The 23,825-nt window shown below is 41.7% G+C and overlaps 1 protein-coding gene across 2 annotated transcripts in view; it reads right to left on the bottom strand.

Annotated features, from left to right (window-relative positions):
- Nucleotides 1–14,882: 14,882 nt before the first annotated feature.
- The window catches only part of EFCC1 (EF-hand and coiled-coil domain containing 1), a 91,592-nt gene continuing 82,649 nt past the window's right edge, over nucleotides 14,883–23,825 (bottom strand). The window contains exons 6-8 of one of the 2 annotated variants that reach the window (XM_034777095.1): nucleotides 20,730–20,888; nucleotides 17,613–17,682; nucleotides 14,883–15,746 (exon numbers count right to left, since the gene is read on the bottom strand). In XM_034777095.1, coding sequence (XP_034632986.1) covers nucleotides 15,613–15,746; nucleotides 17,613–17,682; nucleotides 20,730–20,888 — 363 coding nt within the window. In that variant the 3' untranslated portion in view covers nucleotides 14,883–15,612. The remainder of the gene's footprint in view (nucleotides 15,747–17,612; nucleotides 17,683–20,729; nucleotides 20,889–23,825) is intronic. The other variant, XM_034777096.1, reaches the window with a different exon arrangement.

The following is a 23,825-nucleotide window of genomic DNA, read 5'->3' as shown; positions in this document are numbered from 1 at the left end:
AGTGAAAATAAGCAAGTGAGTGAGGGTGGGAAGAGTGAGTGACAGAAGGAGAGAGGATGGAGTGAGTGGGGGCAGGGCTTCAGGGAAGGGGCAGGACGGGGGTGGAGCTTCGGGGAAGGGGCAGGGCAAGGGTGTTTGGTTTTGTGCAATTAGAAAGTTGGCAACCCTATTCCCTTTCCAATAACTTTCCAATAACTCATGTGGACATGTGGGATTTCTGAATCAAACTTAGATTAGTTTGGGTACAGCGTTCATTAACAATTGGTATAAAAAGTATCCCTTTCCTCTTCCTGCATAGGAAATTCTGCTAGTGCTCCTGGAGGAGAAAAGACCCCTTAGAAACAAGTTTTAAATATCTCCTGTCTCTTTTCTAAATCTACTCAATATGTTATTATTCAGCTAATTGGTTTCTCACTCCCTAATTTTATGATGCAATCTCATGGTTCTGATACTTTTGTTTATCTATAGTTCCAGCCAGTTATGTAAAAGCAACTCCAGCTGTGGTCTCCTTTTCTGCAGATTCCATTCAGTGTTTAATTATACACGCTAAAACATTCAGTTTGATCCAAAGTGTGCCATACAGCTTGAGCTACAAAGTGGTGGGAAAAGGTCTAGAGACCTTAGGCTGTCATCACTTTGTAACATTGCTTTCCTCTCAAGGAATCTAATAGTACAGTGGTGGCCAACCTGAATCTGAGAAGGAGCCAGAATTTATCAATGTACATTGCTAAAGAGCCACAGTAATACGTCAGCAGCCCCCCATTAGCTCCCCCCCTGCTCCCAGTGCCTCCCACCCACTGGCAGCCCCGCCAATCAGTGTCTCCCCCTCCCTCCCCGATCAGCTGTTTCGTGGCATGCAGGAGGCTCGGGGGGGGGGGGAAGGAACGAGGGGGCACAGCAGGCTCAGGGAAGGGGGTGTGAAGGGGTGGAGTGGGGGCAGGGCCTGTGGCAGAGCCAGGGGTTGAGCAGTGAGCACCCCCCGGCACATTGGCAAGTTGGCGGAATCGGTGCCTATACAAGGAGCTACATATTAACTTCTGAAGAGCCGCATGTGGCTCCGGAGTCACAGGTTGGCCACCCCTGTAATAGTACAACAGAGCAAAGATCACCTACATGATGTGCATGTTAGTATCCTTGCATTGGGGCCAGCATGTCTTTTTGCTGCAGTTTACAGCGTGAAATTAGAGTAAATGTCAGAGGGTCAGTTACTGTAATCTTTATTAGTAAAGAGTGTGCTTTAATTGTGGTCTTGTTGCTGGGTTGATTTAGCTGCACTCTCATGTAAAGGTGATCTTGCAAATGGTTTCCATAGTAGTAGTATGTGCTGAATGTATCTGCTCCGAGGGAGGGCCAGGCTGAGAAGAGCATCCAGCAGATTACTAGATTTAAAATTTGAGCACATTCAATGCACTGTTCGAGCATGAGGAAATTTTCTAGCTGGCAGGTCACTTTGAAAGACCTGGTGACACTTCATGCGGGGGAAGGATATAAGCCCTGTGTGAGATGATTCGGTGATGTGTCTCTGCCCAGGTGCTGATAGACAAGCATTCATAAACCGCACTCGGATGACTGGTAGCCTTGCAGAATTCCCCTCTCAACCTGAGAGCTGATCCCTCCTACTCAGGGGTGCAGGGCAGTGGCAGGGCTATTTGACAGAAAGTAACACTCCTGCTGCTTGCACTGTACTTGTTCTAAGCATATATGAAGGACTTCATTCTCCATTCCCTCCTCTGAACATGTTCTTTAAAAAATATTTATTTGGGGGGGGGGGGTTGGAAACAGTATCCTTAGACCAAATCTACCCAGTTCCCGTATTTTCTGTTTCTCTTCTCCCATTTTCACTGCTGGAGGATGTTTCCATGCACATTGAATTTTTGTTCCATTAGGGTCCATTATTTCTTATGCTTCCCCCACCCCCACTTGATGACATAATTCAGTCTCTGACATAATAATTGACTAGAATCAAAATAATTGTCATGAACAAAGTTTGTGCTGAATAAACAGCAAGAGCAGAAGAAATTATGAAACAATTAATGTCCAAGTAAAGTGCAGATATACCCTCCGTGTGAAAAAGATGTCTCTAGGGTGTTGTCTATGCTAGGATTTAAAGGTGTGATATGCGGGTGTGTTGGTTAATGTGCTAACACACATTTTATAAGTCTAGTGTAGGCAAGGCAGACTGCCTTCATGTGTGCTAATATGGTTGCATTAAAGTGGAGGGGGGAGAGTCTGACTAACTGGACCATCTTAGCATGTTTTTAAAGTATACACTGCCTTGTCTACATTAGAATGTTTTAGCTATGACATGCCATCATCACACCTTTAAATCCTAGTCTAGATAAGAACAGGAGCTGCTTGAGTTCTCATTCTCAGCAGGTTGCCCATGCAGTTCATAGAATAAGCATAGGCTTAAAATTAGATGAAGGTTTCTAACCATCAGAGGAGTGAAATTCTGGAATAGCCTTCCAAAGGAAGTAGTGGGGGCAACTAAATTAACTTGTTTTAAGACTGAGCTTGATAAGTTTATGGAGGGGATGGTATGATGAAATTGTGTGCAATGATATATGGCTCATCTGCGACTGCTACTAGCAAATAGCTCCAACACCAAGAGATGGGATACTAGATGGGGAAGGCTCTGAGTTACTATACAGAATTCTTTCCCAGGTGTCTGGCTGGTGGGTCTTGCCCACATGCTTCAGGTCTAACTGATTGCCACATTTGGGGACAGGAAGGAATTTTCCTTCAGGTCACATTGGCAGAGACCCAGGGATTTTTCTTCTTTCTCTGCAGTACAGGTCTCATGCAGGTTTAAACTAGAGTAAATGGTGGATTCTTTGATACTTGAAATCTTTAAATCAAGATCTGAGGGCTTCAGTAACTCAGTGAGAGTTTATGGGCCTATTACAGGAGTGGGTGGGAGAGGTTCTGTGGCCTGCAGATTAGATGCTAATGATGGTCCCTTCTGCCCATAACACCTACGAATAAGTGCTGGTGTTTCCTCTCCAACAATGATGTGACCAGATTCTCAAAATTGCTCTGCTCACACCTAGGCAACTAAATGAAGTGACCAAATATGCAAAAGCTCCTATTGGAACTGTCTTTTTATTCTGTGGTTGCCCATCCCATTGTGAGTTTCTTTAGACCAAAAGGACAGCTCTTCTTCATGATAGCAGGAAACAAACTGATCATGCTGTGAATTTGATTTCTAACTTGGCTGGTTATGTTAAAATGCCAGCCATGATTTCTGGAGTTTGCTCTAGAGTTTTCTTTCTTTTTCTTTCTAATGTGGAAGTGTTGTTTATATTACTCTTAAAAAAAATCTTGTGGCCACTGACAGGGGTTTTTTTTATATGGAAGATGCATTTTAATACACCTGTTGATTTTTATAAAAACCAACAAAAAACCCCTCTTTTAGTCTTATTGAAAATACAGTTGTTAATGTTTGCGGGTTAGAGAGAAGTTTGCTCAGCTAAGCAATATAGCTTAAAACAATTTAACAAAGTATAATGCTGAATTTGCTAATTTAGATAATTCTCTTGTCTTTGATTCAAAAGCTTTGGGCTGGTTTTTCTCTCTTGATTCTATATCTCTTTGCTTTTTAAAGGTACAGTTCTTATATTTATCATAGATTTTTTTAAGGCCAAAAGCTACCATTAGGATCATCCAGTCTGATCTCCTGTATATGCCAGGCCATATAATTCACCAAGTGATTTGTTCCTAAAACCCATAATTTCTGTTTTGAACTAGAACATCTCTGTCAGAAAGATATTCACTTTAAAGTGATGAAGAATCCAGCACGTTCTCCATAAGCTGTTCCAATGGTTAATTACCCTCACTGATTTAAAAATTGTCCTTATTTCTAGTTGGAATTTGTTTAGCATCTGCTTCAGTCTTTGGATGCTGTTATGCTTTTGTCTACTAGATTAAAGACTCTCCTGTCAGAAATCTTCTCTCCGTGCAGATACTTATAGACTATGTTCAAGTCACCTCTCAACTTTCTCTTGGATAAACTTATAAATTGGGTTTCTTTAGCCTTTCACTATAAGGCAGGGTTTCCAGATTTGAATAATTCTTGTAGCTCTTTACTGAACCCTTTCCAATTTGTCAATGTCCTTTGCAGTGCGGACACCAGAACTAGACACAGTATTCCAGTGATGGTCTCACTTATGCCACTTGCCATGTTAATGCCACCTCCCTATTTTTACTCACTAATCCCCTGCTTATATATCCAAGGATCACATTTTCTCTTTTAGCCATCAGATTGCACTAGAAGATGATGTTCGGATTGTTATTCACCTTCTGACCCAAGTTCCTTTCTGAGAAACTGCTTTCTAAAAATACAGTGCCCTTCTCTATAGGTGTGACCTACATTCTTTTTGCCAAGATGTGACCTTGCATTTAGCTGTATTAAAAATGCATGTTGCTCAAATTGAGCCCAGCTTACCAAGCGCTCTAGGTTGTACTGTAGAAATGACTTGTCCTTAATATTATTTACCACTCCACCATTTTTTGTGTCCTCTGCAAACTTTACCAACAATGATTTTCTGTTTTCTTCTAGCTCAGTGGTTCTCAGACTGTGGATTGGGACCCCAAAGTGGGTTGAGACCCCATTTTAATCGGGTTAATTAGAATTGCTGGGGACGAGTCTGAAGCTGAAGCCCTCAGGCTTCAGACCTGGGCAGTGGAGCTCAGATTACAGGCCCTGTGCCTGGGGCTGAAGCCCTTAGGCTTTGCCCCCCACCCACCCGGGATGGTGGGGCTCAGACTTTGGCTTTGGCCACCCCCTTTCTCCTCCTCTCCCCCCCCACGCAGGGCAATGGGGCTTGGGCGGCCTCAGCGTTCTGTTCCCCCTCCTGGGTTTGTGTAGTAATTTTTGTTATCAGAAGGGGGTCGCGATGCAATGAAGTTTGAGAACCCCTGTTCTAGCTTATTGTGTGATGCTATCTGAAATGGCTCACAACTGTGAGTGCTAATTTCAGGTCAGACTCAGAAAACAGGCCAGATGCTCCAAACTGCTGGTATATTCTATAATTAGATTTCACCAAGCCAGTAACAAATGTGCACTCCTGGATCACTATATTAGTCTTACCATGGAGTCACAAACAGTCCCCATAGGCCTGGCCACTCAGACAAACTGAACTTTGTGATAATGGTTCCTTATATCACATATCACATCACATTAGGTTACTCCCAACCCGAAAGGGTCAGTCACTTACCCCAAGTCAATGGATACTCTCAATGTCACACCAAAGACAATGCTGCCAGCCAATTTCTCTAGTAAACTAACTAACTATTAGCTAAGAAAAGAAATGAGCGTTATTGAAAGGTTAAAGCAGGTAAAATACATTAACAGGTGAGTCAAAGTTTGTAAGTCCAAGTGACGGTAGAGTTGTAGTGACCTGCTAGTTTTCCATAAATCTCTTAAGGTTATCCAAAATAATTCTGGGGATCTCTGTCCACTTGTTCAGTATTCCACCTGTTAGAATCCAAAACAGTTAAGAGATACAGGATCGATCCTTGGAACCATCCTTCTAATGTCTTTCTTCAAAAGTCAATTTGGCATGTGTTTTCATTCACAGCATGGGCTCTTCTTTTGTTGATTAAATGCAAGCAGAGTCTGAACTTCCATTGTCAAACACAAGAACCCATGCTTTGAAGTCCGCAATTTTTTTTACATTTCCAAGGCTGCAATCTCGTGTGATGGGTAAATGTAATGTAAACACAACGTGCTAGCCAGAAACAATCCTTCATTAGTTTTCATGAAGTTTACACATCCAGTACAATCACATCTTAGCAATAACACACACTTTAATCTAGGGTTATCTAATTACTGAGTACACATAATGTAATGCAATAGTAAATGAGAGGTTATAGGTAAGTGAAGACAATAACATTAACGTTTCTTTGATATTCACCCACAAGTGAATTAGTCTATGGCTTTAATCTGAGCTGGCCTGTCAGTGTCACACATTGATTTTATATCATATATCACTAACTAATCAACTGGCTGAACAATTATTACTTTGCAATGTTGTCTGTGCAATACTCGGAAGGCTAGAGAATTCTCATTGTGTAATACCTCTTAATCCAGTGTACAAATCCACCAGAATTTGTCTCTTGAATATCTTGGACAGCTGGCGATGCCACTGAACCCAAACCCTAATAATACACTGTATAGTGCTTTCCATCAATAGATCTCAAAGTGCCTTTACAAAGAAGGTGAGTGTCATTATCCCCATTTTACAGATGGGGAAATGGAAGCACAGAGGCATGAAGTGATTTGCCAATGGCCCATATTAGGCCCTTGGCAGAACTGGGACTAGAACACAAGTCTACTGATTCCCAGTCTGGTGTTCTAGCCACTAGGCCTTCCCAAACTGAATCTGAATTTGTAGCCTTAGTCTGATTTTAGTTACACCTATGTAAATTAGGATTAATCCTACAGCAGTTAAAGCAGTTATATATGAGTAAGTGGCTTATTGTCTTCTCGTCTAATTTCTAAGCACAAGCAATGCTCCCCTTGACAAGTTTACCCATTAGCTTCAGCAGAAATTCTGCACAGACCACAGTTAAGAATAAAGTAGTCATTTTAGGGGATAAATGTCGTTTTAAAAGCAAATCTCACTTTAAGCATTTCAATCTCACTCCAAAATGACATACTTCATCTGAGTGAGTGAGTAAGTGAGTGAGTGAGTGAGAGAAGGTGAAAGTAAAGCAGACATGCCAAAGGAGAGCTGTCCCAGAAGCTGAGTGCTGTACTCCAGTCTTCTCAGCTTGAGGGCCAAATTTATTTCTAAAAAGCTAAGGTGCCAAAATAAACTTCAACTACTTCGGTAAGCAGACAAAGCCAGACAAGCACTCATCTCATTTACAATGTCACCTGAAAGTGAAAACAGGCATTCACATGGCACTGTTGTATTCAGCATTGGCCTAAATATGAAGGGGCATACAAATGTTTAGCATATCTGGCACCTAAATACCTTGCAATGCCAGCTACATCAGTGCCATGCAAACACTTTCAGGTGACCTTGTAAATAAAAATGGGCAGCATTATCTCCTGTAAATGTAAACAAACTTGTTTGTCTCAGCAATTGGCTGAACAAGAAGTAGGACTGAGTGGAATTGTAGGCTCTAAAGTTTTACATTATTTTGTTTTTGAGTGCAGTTATGTAAAAAAAATTTCTACATTTGAGAATTGCACTTTCACGATAGAGATTGCACTACAGCACTTGTGTGAGGTGAAGTGAAAAACTCTGTCTTTTTTACAGTGCAGATATTTGTAATAATATAAAGTAAGCACTGTACACTTTGTATTGTGTTGTAATTGAAATCAATATATTTGAAAACATAAAAAAATATAAATAGTATTCTATTATTGTTTAACAATGCGATTAAAACTGTTTAATCGTGATTATTTTTATCTCACAATTAATTGTGATTAATTTTATTAATCTTTTGACAGCCCTACATATTTTTTTCTTCACAGTTGCCCTTAAAGGCTGCATTGGTACCCCATCAGGTAGCACTAGATATAGGTGATTATGCTGATGAGTTACAAAGGGTCAAAAGATGTAGAACAGAAACATGACAAGAACGCTGAAAATCCAGGCCTCTGGAAAAGCAAATGATATTTCAGGAAAGAAAAATGGTATTCAATTAAATTCCACACTAAGAAGGGCACTGTACTAGTTTTGTGTAATGCTGAATTATGTGTAGATTATAAAGCAAATAAATTGAGGTAGATTTTAAAAGGCTTAAACCTCCATGAAATTATTACCTTTATAGCAAACTCTTTGGGTGGTAATGTGATGTCTCACACATGCTGAGTGTTTTGTCATACTTACTTGCAAGGAAGTCTGCTTAATGCACCATTATTTTAAAGTGTTGTTTTTATTTTACCAGAAAAACTAAAACAAAGACCGAAGTCTAAAAGCATTTGCAGTCTCACTGTCATAATTCAAACATACCGTATAGTGGATTAACAGTCTGTACCACCTGGGTGGTGGCTTCATTTATGCAAGCTTTTATATGCAAAAACAAAAGAACTATTTAGTTCCTGAAATGTGTACAAGCTCCACCAATCTTTTTGGAACATTTAGGAATATAGAAGTTGTCCTACTGATCAGACCAAGTGTCCTGTCTGTGACAGGGCCCAATACTATATACACTGCTACCTCGATATAACGCAACCCGATATAACACGAATTCGGATATAACGCGGTAAAGCAGTGCTCCAGGGGGGCGGGGCTGTGCACTCTGGTGGATCAAAGCAAGTTCGATATAACACGGTTTCACCTATAACACGGTAAGATTTTTTGGCTCCCGAGGACAGTGTTATATTGAGGTAGAGGTATACTTTAGTGGAGGGTCAAGAAACTCTGCAATAGGCAGTTATGGAATAACCTGCTGTGTCAGGTGGACTTTAATCTGCCAATAATTTATATTTCCTATAGATTAGAAATACTGGTAGGAGGAAATTATAATGGAAGAATACAACTTGTACGTTGACCATTTTGGAGCCACTGATTAGCCAGGAGTGAGAAAGGTAATGGAAGGAAGAGAGTGTGTGGAGAATAAAGTTAATTAGGAGGACTCGGGGGGTAGGTGAGCACTTTGGAGCTCAGTGGGAGAAATGCTCTGATTTCTGTGCTGAGGCAAACTTCCATTTTTAATGTAAATGATATTGGATCATTAAATAGTAGCTACTCATGAAACCAATTTGACTCTGGGACTGTAGAGAACTTATTTTGATTCATTAAGCCCAAGGAAGTCTGACCACATTCTAGCAAAGACCATTTCTTTTCTTGTTTTTTGTTTTTTTTTCTTTCCTGAGGCAAAAATATTGAAAAGGACAAGGCCCTGGAAGCACTGTTCCTTATTATTTACTGTTGCACTGTAGTAGCATCTAGTCAGGCATTAGGGCCCAGTTGCACTAGGCACTATATACACATGTACAACACAATAAAAAGAGGGTCCCTGCCCAAGAGAGCTTACAATTGATGTATGCGATGAGACGCAACAAGTGGATTCAACAAACACACAGGAAGTAGCGGTGAGGCCATGAAGATTAGTGTAATGAGCAGCAGTCACAGCACACCAGCTGCCTTGCCTAGCCGTTCCATTCCCTTGGTTATACTGACTATAATACATGTAACTTTCTTCATGAGGAGAATAACTATTGTGATGGAATAGAAAAAGATAAAGAACTTTTCTTTCACTCAGTTCCCCTACAGAGATGATCTCACATCTATGCCGCTGCCCTCAGCTTTCTGGAATAATCTGCAAAGAAAACAGAGTGCATGGGAGAAGGAGAGAAATGGTGGGATGGGAGAGGAAATTAGGCAAAGTTATCGAGAAGAGTGATCAGAAGCAAGACTTGAATGAAGTATTGGGAAGATTTACTTGGGTGAAGACGTCCAGTAATCAAAAAGTAAATTGGAATAGCTGAGAAATGTTTAACATGGCAGTCTGTAGAGAAGAGAAGATCGGGCTAAAAAAGAAATAGGTTCCTGAATTTAGGGAAAATAAATGTATATGTACTGTGCAGTAAACTTACTTGATACCATATTATCTGGACCATCTGTAAAGAAATTGGTAGAAAATAAGACTTTCATTTAACATTTGGGGCCAAAGCCAGGTGGGTGATAAGTTTGAATCTGTTTCTGTGGCAAGTATCTTAGCATGCATCCTGAAGAATACAGACATATAAATCATGGCTGCCATCAGTGAAACAGAGTATAGCTCTTTCAGGGTCTTCCCTTCTAATTCTTCTGTAGTATTCCCCAGAGGAATGTGTGAGAGAGGTGTGTGTCGGTCTTTTGCACTGCTGGAAATGTATACAAAATCGTAATACGGAAAGTCTATAAGAGCCAAGCTGTCAGTTCCAGGAGATGCAAATTTGCAGGTAAAAGGACAAGTTCCTTGACACTTGCTGGGGTGAAGATTTGAGAATGGTGAGAGAGCTTTAAGCAGCCGTGCAAGAGATGATTGGGTGCATCAGGGTCAGAGTTAAACCTGGCAGGTTGTGAATTTATTTTTCTGAGGATTGGTGATGGAAGAAGAGGGAAAGGCCAGTAGAATTAGCTATGGGGAAAAACTGGTTGAGGAAGTGTCCAAATTTTGAGATGACAGGATGTTTCACTCAACAGATACAGTTGGGGAGAAAACAAACCTCTTTACTATCTACTCCTAATAGAATCAGAAATAAGCGTGGAAGGGGGGAGAGAGGAACTTAAATACGTTAAATGATGATGAAAAATTCTATAGATGTAACTAAATTGGTGCAAACCCCAATTAAATTGGTGCAATCCCCTTGTGTGGACACTCATCAGTTTCTAAACCAATTTAGTTAAATTTGTACAACTTTCTCATTTAGACAAGGCCTAAGTAACCCACACACGTTGGGTATTGCTCAGCATGGCTTGCAGAAGGAGGTTTATAAGAAAGTCTTGCTAATACAAATGTATACATTAATCTAGAACTGTTTGATGTGAGGGTGGGTCTCCAATTATAGTAGGAGTCTACTTTAGAGTGAGGGAGTCTCCATTTGCATAACAATAGAGCCAAACTATATTGTTACAGTAGGTGTCACCTGGTAGAACTGTTACACATAGTATTCCAAGTTCCTTTTCTTAGTGTGTGAGCAAATGTTCAGTATTGGGAAGATGCTGTGTTGTGGTGGTCATTCTGTTACACAGAGTTCTAGGTAGAGAGAGCTGGGCAAGCAGCAGGATAGTTTGCACTTGTACACCTAGAATATATCCAGATTTCTCGTTACTGATTTCTCCTGCACTGGGAAGTTGACCTGCAAGGCCTGGGCAGCTGCTACAGCAAAGCAGAGGGCAACAATCCTGTACTACATTGCATGCAAGAATTTGGTCCTGGACTTGTAGCTTTATTTCTTAGTTTTGGGTTTTTTTGGAAGGGGGGGAGAGGGAAGAGGGATCTGCATTTAAATCCTGTGTATTTATTTTTTTTAGGGTGAGGGAAAAGGTTGTATTTTTTTAACAAGGTTGGTTTTAAAACTTGAGAGTCTTTCACACAACCACAAAGTACTGGTTATACCATCTTGTGCCACAAGAGTGGGTGCAGAGCATGATACTGTGAGGGCGCTGATAAAACAGTTCAGAAGCAGTTTATTTTGCAGTCCTACTAAGGTCACACATCAGTCAAGGGTGTGTATAACAACTGTTCTGAGGCTTGAAAACTGGTGTGAAATGTGCAGGTTTTGCAGTATTGCCAACTCTGTGTTCGAAAGTTATAAGTCAAGTTCCCAAACACCCATGAGATTTAAAAAAAAAAAAAAATGTGTTTTTTTTTTTTCTTCTCTCTTCTGAGCCTTAAAGATATACTCTGGTCATGTTTTCAAATTTTTCCTGCAGTCCTAAAGGTAAGAAACTTCCTTTCTTTTTGTTTTATTAAAAGCTGAGATTCTCCCACTTGACTCTGAGGGATGGGGCTTTCAGAAGACAGCCAAATATCAGAAAACTTGTAATAAATTGGTCAGAGTTGGCAACACTGGTTTCTTCACTGGGGGTAGTGTGACTGTTTCCTTTGGTTACAATCTGTGTGGCTTTGTGCACAGCCTTTCCTCCCACTTGAGTTTCACTTGGAGATTGCGGTTTGAACAAACTCCAGATAACTAGTGAAACTGATAAGCTCCATCTGGTTTTGAGTAGTAGTTGTTGAATTTTCATGCATTTGATGCAAAACCATAAGTTGGCCCAGCTTTGTGTGAAGTGTTTGGGAACCTCATCCACCCTTTCAACTGACTCGATCTGAGTATAAAAATATTTAATGGAAAAGCATTAAAATGCATTTTAATTTCCCTTTTTTTTAGGCCACCAAAGTAGCTCTCCTGCATCACCAGTGCCCTGCTTTGCCTCAGACATTCAGCATGCAGTGGGCTGGTGATGGAAATGCCATTCAGTCTATATGAAGACAGCAGTCTGCCTATGGAGATACAGTAAATCCAATCTTATTCAATATTAAATGTTTGTTTTTTAAATATTCCTCTTTCACTAGGAAGATCTGATGTACTTGGACTATCCCGGTTTAGAGGGATTGGCCAAGCATTCTGTCCAGTTATGCTGATGACAAGATTTTGTTCCAATAGCAATAGGACCAGCCAGGACACCCTGATGACTAGAACAAACAAACGGTACCTCTGAGAGATCCATTTCTTTTACAATTAGATAATATTACCATAAAGGGGAAACAGTTTCACATGGCAAGATTCCTTTACTTCCCATGTTGACCTAATCATTACATTCCAATGAAATTAGCAAAAGCTTCCTGTTAGCACCTGCTTTTTACCTTACTCTTAGCGGCAGCAATAACTTGTATTACAGAGACACCTTTTCTGTCTCCAATTAACCTTAATTGCTGTTTGTCTGTGCTACAGGGCATCTAAGTTACACTGCTCCTTCAGTTTCTAATTGGGACAACAGACTACTTAATGTTTTATATACCTAGGCTATGTTAGAAAGTGAAGTAGAAACCAATGGCAGAAAAAAATTATAGTATTCGTCCCCATCCCCATCCTCCAAACACAGCTTATTAGTAATACACATTCAAGGAACTGAAGATACCTTCCACATTTGCGGGAGTATATAGTCAGGTATGTACTTGCATTATAAACAGATTCCCTACACACCTTTTCCACCAAATACACACACAATTACTGTTCAGTATTTAAGGATTTTGCAGCAGTCATGCTAAACCAAATTCTGCCTCTTAATGCATGCACAGGGCAGGATCTGGTTCATTGTTCTGGCCTTTGGAGGAAATGAACACAAACAGGAAATACATGGTGCCCTTTTTATCTGATATTTCATTGTTGTATATTTGTACATAGTTTCCCTGCCTGCAAGATGACTCCTATACTGCGACTGTCTCTCTATCTGTGGCTTTGTCTACGTGATGGGTGCTTTGTAGAGGTATGATTTCTAAAGCACCCTAATGTATTGTGAATTAATGGATTGGGTGGAGACCCCGCTGGGTGCGCTTTAATGCTGTGCAGTTTGAAATAGTATTACATTAAAGTGCATTAGGGAACTTTTAGTGTGCACCAGCAGGGTCTGCATCAACCAATTAATGTGCAAGATGCTAGTATGCTGTAGAAATCAAACCCCTGTAGAAAGCATTACCCCACCATGTAGAGAAGCTCTAAGTCTAATTTTGCATGTGCATGTATGTAAAAATGTATATTCACTGGGCCAAATTTTGCTCTCTGCTATCCCAGTGTAAATCCACAGTAACCCTACTGAAGTAACACTGGTGCAACACAAGACAGAATTTGGCTCACTGTTTCCATACCCTTTTTCTTCCCCGAAAGGAGTGGAAAATATCTATTGCAAATTTTTGTTATGAACACATTGCTAATGATATAGCGTCATGTACAGTTTTGGATGGAAAGTACACAGATGATGTGATCCACCTGCACAATAAGCACAATGTGGTCTGAAAATGAAGGACTACAAAATAAAAAACCCCACAAAATAAATGGGATTGTGGTTTGAGCCATTTTGCTATAGACTCATAGATGTTATGGCCAGAAGGGATCATCATGATCATCTAGTCTGACTTCCTGCAGATCGCAGGCCACAGAACGTCACCCAGCCACTCCTGTAACAGGCACATAACCTCCTGGCTGAGTTACTGAAAGCCTCAAATCATTATTTAAAGACTTCAAGTACCAGAGAATCCACCATTTACTCTAGTATAAACCTGCAAGTAAACCATGCCCCATGCTGCAGAGGAAGGTGAAGAAACCTCTAAGGTCTCTGCTAATCTGAAAATTGCTTCCTGTCCCCAAATGTGGTGATCAGTTACACCTGGAGCATGTGGGTGAGACTCACCAGCCAGACACCTGGGAAAGAATTCTCTGTAGTTGGTCAGACCCTTCCCCATTTAATGTCCCATCTCCAGCCATTAGAGATATTTGCTATAGCAGTTGCATATGGGCCATATGCCATTGCATGCAACCTCATCATACCATCCCTTCCATAAACTTATCAAGCTTAGTCTTAAAACAAGTTAGCTTTTTTGCCCCTCACTACTTCTCTTGAAAGGCTGTTGCAGAACTTCACTCCTCTGGTTAGAAACCTTTGTCTAATTTCAAGCCTAAACTTGTTGATGGCCAGTGTATATCCATTTGTTCTTGTGTCAATGTTGGTGCTTAACTTAAATAACTCCTCTCCCTCCCTGGTGTTTTATCCCTCTGATGTGGTTAGAAAGAGCAATCATATCTCCCTTCAACCTTCGTTTGGTGAGACTAAACAAGCTGAGCTCCTTGAGTCTCCTCTACTAAGGTAGATTTTCCATTCCTCTGATCCTCTTAGTAGCCCTTCTCTAAAAACCTTTTTCCTAGGAAGGCTGTGGTTTCTAATCTGCATAATTTTAAATTCAGTTGTCTCCTTTTGTTCCCTGCGTTATCTCAGGTAAATCCAGTTCTCTTCATATTCCCAGAAGAGCCTACTGTACGTCTTTTTTCATTACACAGATTCAGCAGAATGTCTTAAGAGCTTTGCCTTTTATTTTCTTCTGTTGATGATTGAGTGAGGAAGCAACAGCAACTTCGCAACACACTGTCCTCTTATATTTGTCCCTGGGAATTCTCTTATTACTGACCAGAATTTATGCTTTCATGAGCATGTCCAACATTTTACTTCCATCAAGCCCTTTGCCTGCAAATGAGGCCTTGCTTTGTATCTTTACAATCTCACTTAGACTATCTGGGGTGGGAATGTCTTACATGTATATCATTTGCTAGTTGGTTGGTGAAAGAGTAATATGAAGCTTTCTTCCTTTCACTCCCTGTCTCTGCAGCCTTCCCAGTTCCTGGCAACTTGGGGAACAAGATCATTCTTCACTTTTTTCCCAGCAATTTTATGTTTAACATAAAATCTAAGATTATAATCAGCAAGGACAGTTACAGATTAATATCAAAACATAATCACACTTCTAATGGATTTGTAATTACAAATACAAAATCCGCATGAACAGAAACATAAATGTATCTCTAGAGTTAAATAAGATATATACTCACAATCACAAACACATACATTTATACATGGGTCTTTAACTTGCCCTACTGGCATATACTGGTGTGCATATATCTTTATAATACAGCAATTTTGTCTCTTGTACTTTAATAAAACAACATGTGTCAGCCAGTTAGTCTGTCTTCCACTATTTAATGTACTGGTTCAGCTATCAGAAGAGGAAAAATCTCTAGCTAATCGACAATCAGCTATTCAGCTTGGGGTTTTCCTCTATAGAGCTGGTCAGTGCATTTATAATACTGTTCATTTGGTGAACTGGTACAGTTACAATGCCATAATGCGGTGGTTGTCAGGCTTCAGAGATGGACATCATTAAGTAATTCTCATGAAATATGAACACTTATAGAGGACAGCTGCGAAGTTAGCTGAGGAATTAGAGGTCTTCCCAGAGCAGTATATCTGTGATTTCATGGCTTAGTTGTCCTAACTTGTCCCTTTATTATTGAACTCCTCCAAATCTGGCAATCTTATTCTTCCACCCTCTGTTTAACATGGTAAGATTTTAGATACTTGACTAATCACGATGAACTGTAGATGGCACTGTTGCTCAACAAGAGATAACCAGTGGGTTAGACAAGGACTGGTGACTTTGAGCTTTTTCTAGAGGCTTGCTTTGTAGGAGTTCACAGGCAGCCAGCTCATGGTAGAGAGTATCTAGGACCTCAAGAATGTGGGCTTTTCCTTTAAAAGAAAATTACGAAATATATTAGCATATTGACAAAGCCAGGAAGATGCAGTTTAACAATTTCAAATATAGAATTCTGAATTTGGAGACCAGAGAATGAATTATTCTGCATATCAAAGGGACACAGAATGGAACAGTACACAGGGACTGAGTCTTCTTCAGTTCCTCCTACTGCAAACTCTCTGCCCATTAAATCCCTTCATCCTTGTGTAAACAGAGACTGATTTTTGAAATGTATTGGCTGTCTGTGTGCTGCACTGCATCAGCAGTTAAACTTTTTGAAATCCATCCCTGAAGGCTGGGTACACCCTGCTGGTCTAAATACCTACTCATCATTCAAATGGAGACTGGATTCAAGTCACATCAACGAAATGTAGCTAATCGAATCAGCTATTGGCATAACATTCTCACACAGTGAGAGAATGTTTGACTACAGAGATTTTGGAAAGCAGCTCATGTCACATCAAGTGCAAAGCCAGGAAATCCAAAGCAGAGGAAACATAGGGAGTTTATAGCAAAAGTGATGCAGAACAGATAGAGAATATATTGATTTGGGCTTCATCAGCTTTCCCTCGTTAAATACTTTGGTTCTCAATTATGCATCTCTGGAGGCCGAGCTGTGCTAGAGTTAGGGAGTGGGCACATTGCCTCAGCGACACTGCTTGGAGTAATTATTTCCCTGTTAGGTAGGTCTAATACCTCCTGGGTGCTGTGGGAAGTGCTGGACAGCTATCCTATAAGATGGAGCACTGCCAACACTTCCTCTGTACTCACTGGCGCTGCTAATACTTCTGAGGGCACTAGCTACCACCTCTCTTTTGCTCCCCAGGCCTACAGCTCAGGTATGGCTGCCTTCTGTGTGTGTGCATTGGGGGCGGGAGAAGGGCTTGCTGTGCCATTTCCCTCTGTTCCCAGGACACTCAGGCTGGAGCGGCACCACTTTGTTCGAGAATGTCTGGACACTGAATCACTGCATGCTAATGACAAGCCTTTTGTATGGCAAGAAGGCTCCGTGGAAACCAGCGCGTTTTGTACATGTTACTTTCCCTGAATTACTGTTTGTAGTATTCTGCAGAACAAACCCTCAGGCTGCATCTACCCTTTCATTATCTCTTCTTTGACCCCTCTCTGCCTATTAAAAGCCCCTACAGGCAGTCTTCCTATGCAAACTGACTGGGTACAGTATGCCAGCTTCTTTGAAGAAGGAAAATGCAAAAGCTCTGCTAACAGGGACAAAGTAATCAAATTTAAACCTCCAGGCTGTGAAGCCTGCATGGTTCTTCCATATGCAGCTCCTGCACAGTGGGCTATTGTCCGGGGAGATGAGTTTGCAAGTTTAATTTTCGTAACAAGAACACAAAAGGCTGCTATTAAAGGAGAGCCACTGACTTTACTGAAAGATGCTGCTTTCCTTTGTACCTTCTCTTTATGTCAGGCAGAGAAGAGCTCTAGACAATGGAATTGTAAATGTTGATGAGTGGTCAGTCTAAAAAGGAGGAGTCCACATTCTGCTCTCTGATATCTGTGCAACCACACTGCTGTGTTTAGAAGGCAAAATCTGGCCCTGTGGGCAATTTCTGCCCTTGGATGTGTGCAGATGGCTCCTATTGATTTCAATGGGATTAAGAATTCACCTTAAGGGTAAAATTTGGCATGATGCCCCAGTTTCTGTAATTTCAAAGATTTGAAGCCTTCAGCTTTAGTACGGGTCTTGCATAGTAATTTCCCCCCATTTGAAAGTGAGTGACTTTTTGCTTTTCTGTCTACTGTTTACAAGGTATATAATCTGCCTCCCAAGTGACTCTGAATTACAAATGTACTTTGCACACTTCTTATTCTTCATACGTATTTTACTTTCTTACCATGTTGGGGGTCACGACAGGATTCCAAAGTGCTCAGCAAGATTTTCCCCAAGGCGCGCTTAGATATGCTCTTTAAAACACAAAACAATATCATGGAACAATTAACTCCCTGACCAGCTTAATATAAACAACAAAATCTAAATATATGTACAGCGGATTTGCATTTGAAAATGAAAACAAAATTAATTCCTCATAACATGGTGTCTTATTTTGGAATCTTTTTCAATCTTTGAGTCAGAATCTGCAATAGTTCAAAGGGAAATGGAGAGTACAGGGCTGAGCTTTCAAAAGCATGTGGCCATGAAAATCCATATGCACGTGCTTATCATGGAATGCAAGCAGGAGATAGGCATGCTCAGGACTATCAAAGGCCTGGCCAGGCTCATGCAAAGCCCTTGTGTGTTGAAAGATGGGCAATACAAATACATGGATTGTGGGTGAAGCTTCAGAAATAGGTCCCCCCCACCTATTTTCAGAAACGTATGATACCATTTTAAGCACACACAAACTAGGGGCAGTTACTGCATGTGTTGTTCAGGAGAAACAGCTGGGGAAGGTCCTTAATCAGCCCTCTCTTGGCTGCTGTCTATTGAGATCTATTAAACATTATTGAGAGTATCTCCAGTTTTTAGGGCTAAGGCAGCTTAGCTGGCCTGCCTTTGTAATGATTCCGTTTTAAAAATGGTTGAGGCTGCCACATGGTGTTTTGAAAGCACCACTCTCTTAACTTGGTACCTAATTCTCATTTGGGGGAGAGGCAGTCCTGCAGTCTGTTTAACTAGCACCCTCAGCCCACCTACCTGAGAGGGCAAGATGTTTTGATTAAACTCCAAGGAGTGGCAATAGGCAGAAGCAATTCCTGAAAAAAGACAACTGCACAACTCACAACTGCAGTTCAAGTGTTATTGCATCTGCTTATTCACATGTCCCATCCACCTTCCCCTCCTCTTCAGAGTCCTACTGGTCTATAGCCCTTGGACTTAGTGAAAACAGGAACTCAGGTGTTTGGGACTGCATGACCCTTCGAATAACCTCTGTTCTGAACATTCAATGCTGCAAGAGGATGTTTATTTGGCTCCAGACTGGCCCAGCTTTCTAGAAGGTTCCTGCACTTGTGTAATGCTGGGAATGCTGTATCCATAAGGGTGAATTTACAGAGGCAATATAGCCTTAAAAGCTTATTCATCTGTAACTGTAGTTCCTCATTCATCTGTCTAACGTACCTCCTCCATAGGACTCTATGGGATGTTCTTCAGGCTCTACAGGGGATCCTGTAAATTATCTTTTTCATTAACATCTTTATTCACTGGAGCTAGGGAACATGGCCACACACAAAGGCATATTTCCAGCAATGATTAGCATCAAGCAGTATTTTCACAACAATGTAGCATATTGCGTGATGGATCATCTCCTCAGCTGGAATGATTTTCAACAACACTTCTGACCAGTGAATGACATGTCGCAGTCTTGACACGGAAAGTTCTTATGCCCGCTGTCAATCACAATCAGTCATTCTTTGCCAGCTTAACAGTACATCCTTCATTGGATTGGATTGTTATTGATCCATGTGGCAAGCAGTGTCAGACTTGGGATGTGAAAATAAAATGGGCTATGCCAAGCACTAAAGTAAGGTAACATAATTTGAGATACTGCATTTGTTCCCCAGAGTCAGGCGTAGAACACCAGCACACTTCAGACATGGTGAAGTCATTATGTGCGCAAATAATCTAATTAAATACACAGTGTACAGCTCTGCTGAAAATTCAGGAGACACCCTGAATCCTAATCCAAAAAATTAACTCCTAAAAGTGCAATGCAGACTTGTACAGCTCCTAACATACCCCATGTTCAACAGCTTATCCAGCTTGCTCATCTCTTGGCTAATTCTCACCACTCCCCTCCGCCTGAAGCAGGGGTTTAAAATAGCTTTTTAAGAAGGACTGACCCATCACATTTTAAATAAGAACCACTTTGTGCTGTGATTCCATCAGCTCTGATTAACTAAATAGCCCCTGTCTGAGTTAATACTTGGATGAGACGCTTCTCAAAAACATCTCTGGTGCTGCAGGAAGTAGGTTTGCTCCTTCAGTAAGTTGTACTCTTCTCGCTACACTAGTGTCCCTATATGATACAGTTAGATGTGCTAGAAGACTGAGGAACTGTTGTGTAATGTCGCTGGCTGCTACATTTCAGCCCAGCACTGACTGTACATCAGGCTGGTATTTCAGTGCTTGGGAATAAAAAGAGTTATAGGAATGTAAGGGAGGATTATGTTCCTACATTTCTTTTTTTCAATAAAATGTGGATGTGTGAGTGGTGCATAACCTATGCATGGTGCATTCTGGAGTGTGCCAGGCAAAGGCCTTTTAAAGTAGTGGCAATAGGATCAGACAAGTATTTCTCAGACCTGTTTCTACTGAATTGAAGGCAGTCAGGCTGCCACTAACCCATTCCCAAAAATATCTCCTGTGGATGTGGGGGCAAGCAGGCCTAACTTGTGCACTCTAGAGACTCCAAATGGAGAGAGAAGTCAGTCTGATGTGAGGGCATTTATTTCTAAAGCTGGGGCAGTGTGGAAAGCCAGCAGACTCCTTCCAGAAGACAGTTGAAATAAAGAGAACCTACGCCCAGCCTTTGAGAAAATATCATGATGTGGTTCTGCAAATATTGACTAATCCTTACAAATTCATATTGCAGAGCAATCCATGCAGTGATGTAGGTATGATCCCAAAGAACAGCATCTTAGATGTACTGGGTGTTTGGGGGGTCTTACGCTATCAATTTAATATTTGATGCATTTTCTTCTGGAGGACTAAATCCTGCTCTGAAAGGGGCTTGGACCTGATTTAGTGCATTTTTAGAAAATCTGAAACTACTATGATTCCAAACTTTTGTTTGGAGGGAGGGGAGAGTTTGGAGATCTATACTGGAAAGTCACAAGTAAGAGCTTCTAGGCTTTTCGTCTTTGCTGCAATGCAACCATTGGAGCTGATGGTTCCAGTGGCAAAGCTGTGCAGCTGTGTGTCTTGCATGCAAGGGAACTCTTGCATTTGAATGTAAGGTACAAACATCCTTTTCAGTTCAGTTCTCGTTCTTTGGACTACTTTCTTGCCATACCAGGTCTTGAAGTTGTTGAAGAAGTTGTAAAACATCCATGAGCTTTTCTTCCACCAGTGACAGCCTAACTCTCTCAGTCTCCAACATCTGTAGCTCCATCTTCAACAATTCAGTCTCCTCCACCTTTTGTTGCAGTTCACCTAGCAATGGGCCTTTCATCTGGACAACGACACAGGAAGTTAAAAGCACTGGAGCTTTTGTTCTCTTGCACAATAATCGCAAAGTTAACTTTTCATCCAATCTGGTAAATGTCAGTTTGCTCCAGAAAACTATTCTGATGGGAAATTCTTCACTTTGTTCTATTGCTACATTTCTTTAAGGCACTGAATAAATAGCTGCTAGGAGCTGCATTTGCTCTTCTACTTCATGATATTTCATTCAATATTTGGTGTAACCAGACTACTCAGAAATTGTAACTGTTGTCATTCTGAATTCTGTACTTCAGCCTTTCTTATATCTATATTTTTCAAAGAAGGATAATGCAGAGAGGGCTCTGCTTCTCTCACAACTATCTTCACACTTTTTTCTACCCCATCCACTATGCATAGAACACAGACTTATTAAATAAAGTAATAAGTAGGTGATTTAATTAGCAAGTTTCTTGTAAGCATCTTGGGAAATGTGAGTCTTGGGGAAAGTTTTAAGATTCAGCAAAGCATTAACCACACACTTACATGGGGAGAGGTCAGTGGTTTGCAGACCAGCTCAAGAAAGCCCTGTTCGAATAAGGCACTGAAGCAGGCTGAAGGGTAGCCTATGGAAGTACTCAAGTGCTTAAAGTTAAACATGTGATTAAGTGGTTTGTTGGATCAGGACCTTCCTGAGCTACTGCAAAGCCAATCTCTAGGACTGGCCAGTAACCAATAAAACATGGGTCTCCCACATTCCCAGTCAGCATCCTAACCACCAGGCTATAGAATCAGTTTCTCTCCCAGTCTTTCCTGTTGGAGCTATTCCACTTTGTAAAAGTAATTAAACATTTTGTGGGCCAGGCCAGAGAGATACAAACACATCTCAGGCAAGTGCTCTAGCCACCAGCCTATATATTTTGATGGAACAAAGTCATGTTGAAATATTATTGACCAGTTCTAATAACCTCTCCTCATTTAAGCACTTGCACAAGTGCTTTGCTGAATAGGGATGGATTTCTTAAGTATCTGCTTAAGCACTTTGCTGAATCAAGGTCTTAAATCCTTCCTCACAACTTACTTCTTCCAAGATGTTTACAAGAAACTGTCTAAGTCATCTACTTATTTGTTTCATGTATTTTTCTTATGAGTTAAACACTCATTTAGTGGCGGGAAGATGTCAAATGTTGGGAGGACAGGGCATGAGGTATCAAAAACTGGGTTTTGGTGTGGAAGAGAGACAAGAAGGCAGTATTGTGGAGGAAGGGCAACTTAACGTTTAACTTACAAGTTTCATATTTGTAAAGAAATAGGACTTGTGCCTGTCATCACCCTGATCACCTGGGTTGTATGTTGTATCCCCTTTCCCACCTCTTGCCTGTCAGATGCTACACTGTCTTTGGAACAAGAACTGTGTCTTCCTTGCTGGTTGGAAAATGCCAAGATGCTAATGTGACCTAAATAATAGTAACCAGCTCTGTGTATCTCTCTCTCCCATTTCTGTAAAAACAAGTTCAAATCTCAGTTTGGGATATATGTGGAAATAATAGTTCAGAACACAGCTTGGTCATTAACTAATTTCATAATATCTTGGGAGGGAGGCAGGGAAAGAGACAGATGAGCATTGGTATCCCCATTCTTCAGATGGGGGAACAAGAAATAAGGAGATTAAATGACTTGTCTAAAGCCAGCCAGCAAATCCTTGTCAGAGCCAGAATTCTGGAGTTCCTAGCACTCAGCCCCCCTGGTCAGCCCACTAGCTAATTCTGCCTCTCAGAGCTCATGTTAGCCCCCTTGTTTGCATCATAAAACTGCCACACAATATGGACTGTTAGAAAGATCTGCTCACCAGAGGCCCAGGACTAGGAGAGGTAGTGCTGGTCAGAAATGCAGTGCATTGGGCGAGCTATTAAAGTGAGCCTGGAAAGCATCTACTGGAAAAGTGCTTAGATTAAATATTAATTTCTGACTTTCATGAGCTCTAAGCTCCTTCAATTAATTAAATCAAAATAAACCTCATATCCCATTCATTAGTAGGCCCAGGCAGAGAACACAGCCTTCCTGAATATTATCATTCTTTGCAAATAGTTGCTGCAAAGGGAAGTCAAATATATTTATTCTAACTGTATTTATGAACAAAATCCTATGGGATAAATGTCATGTTTGCTGGTTCTGTTAATCCCTTTTTGTTATCTTTCATCTTTATTACAGTTTTAGCTATATAGAATATCAGGGTTGGAATGGACCTCAGGAGATCATCTAGTCTAGCCCCCTGCTTGAAGCAGGACCAATCCCCAGACAGATTTTTACCCCAGTTCCCTAAATGGCCCCCTCAAGGATTAAACTCACAACCCTAGGTTTAGCAGGCCAATGCTCAAACCACTGAGCTATCCCTCCCCTTTATAACAGGGCCCCTTTGGGGGGAGGGCGGAGGAGAGAGAGCGAGACAGAGAGAGATGTACCAGAGTAACTGTAGGCTTTGAACTAAACACCCACTTCTTAGATTTTATTTGGCAGAAAATTAGGGTTACCATATTTTGTGCCTCCTAATGGAGGACACTCCCGGGGGCCCCGGCCCCGCCCCCAGCCCCGCCCCCACCCCAACTCCGCCCCCTCCCAAAGTCTCCTCCCCCTCCCCTGCTTCCCGCGAACATTTAATTCGCGGGAAGCCTGAAGCAGGTAAGGGGCGGTGTGGGGGGGAGGAGGCGCAGCCCAGCCCAGCCCAAGCTGGCTCCCCCGGCGGCTCCAGCCTGGGTCGGCTCGGGCCCTGGGGTGCCAGCCCCGGCCGACCACCCCCGGCGGCCCGGTGCACCCCCCGGCTCCCGGCTCCCAGCCCCACGGGCCCGGCCCGGCTCCCAGCCCCGCGGGCCCGGCTCCCCGGCCCGCGGGCCTGGCCCCCCGGCTCCCCGGCCCGTGGGCCCAGCTCCCCGGCCCGCGGGCCCGGCTCCCCGGCTCCCCGACCCGCGGG

Source organism: Trachemys scripta, chromosome 7, assembly GCF_013100865.1.
Source record: "Trachemys scripta elegans isolate TJP31775 chromosome 7, CAS_Tse_1.0, whole genome shotgun sequence".
Taxonomy (NCBI): Eukaryota; Metazoa; Chordata; order Testudines; family Emydidae; genus Trachemys; species Trachemys scripta.
This window is presented reverse-complemented; position numbering and strand designations above follow the sequence as displayed.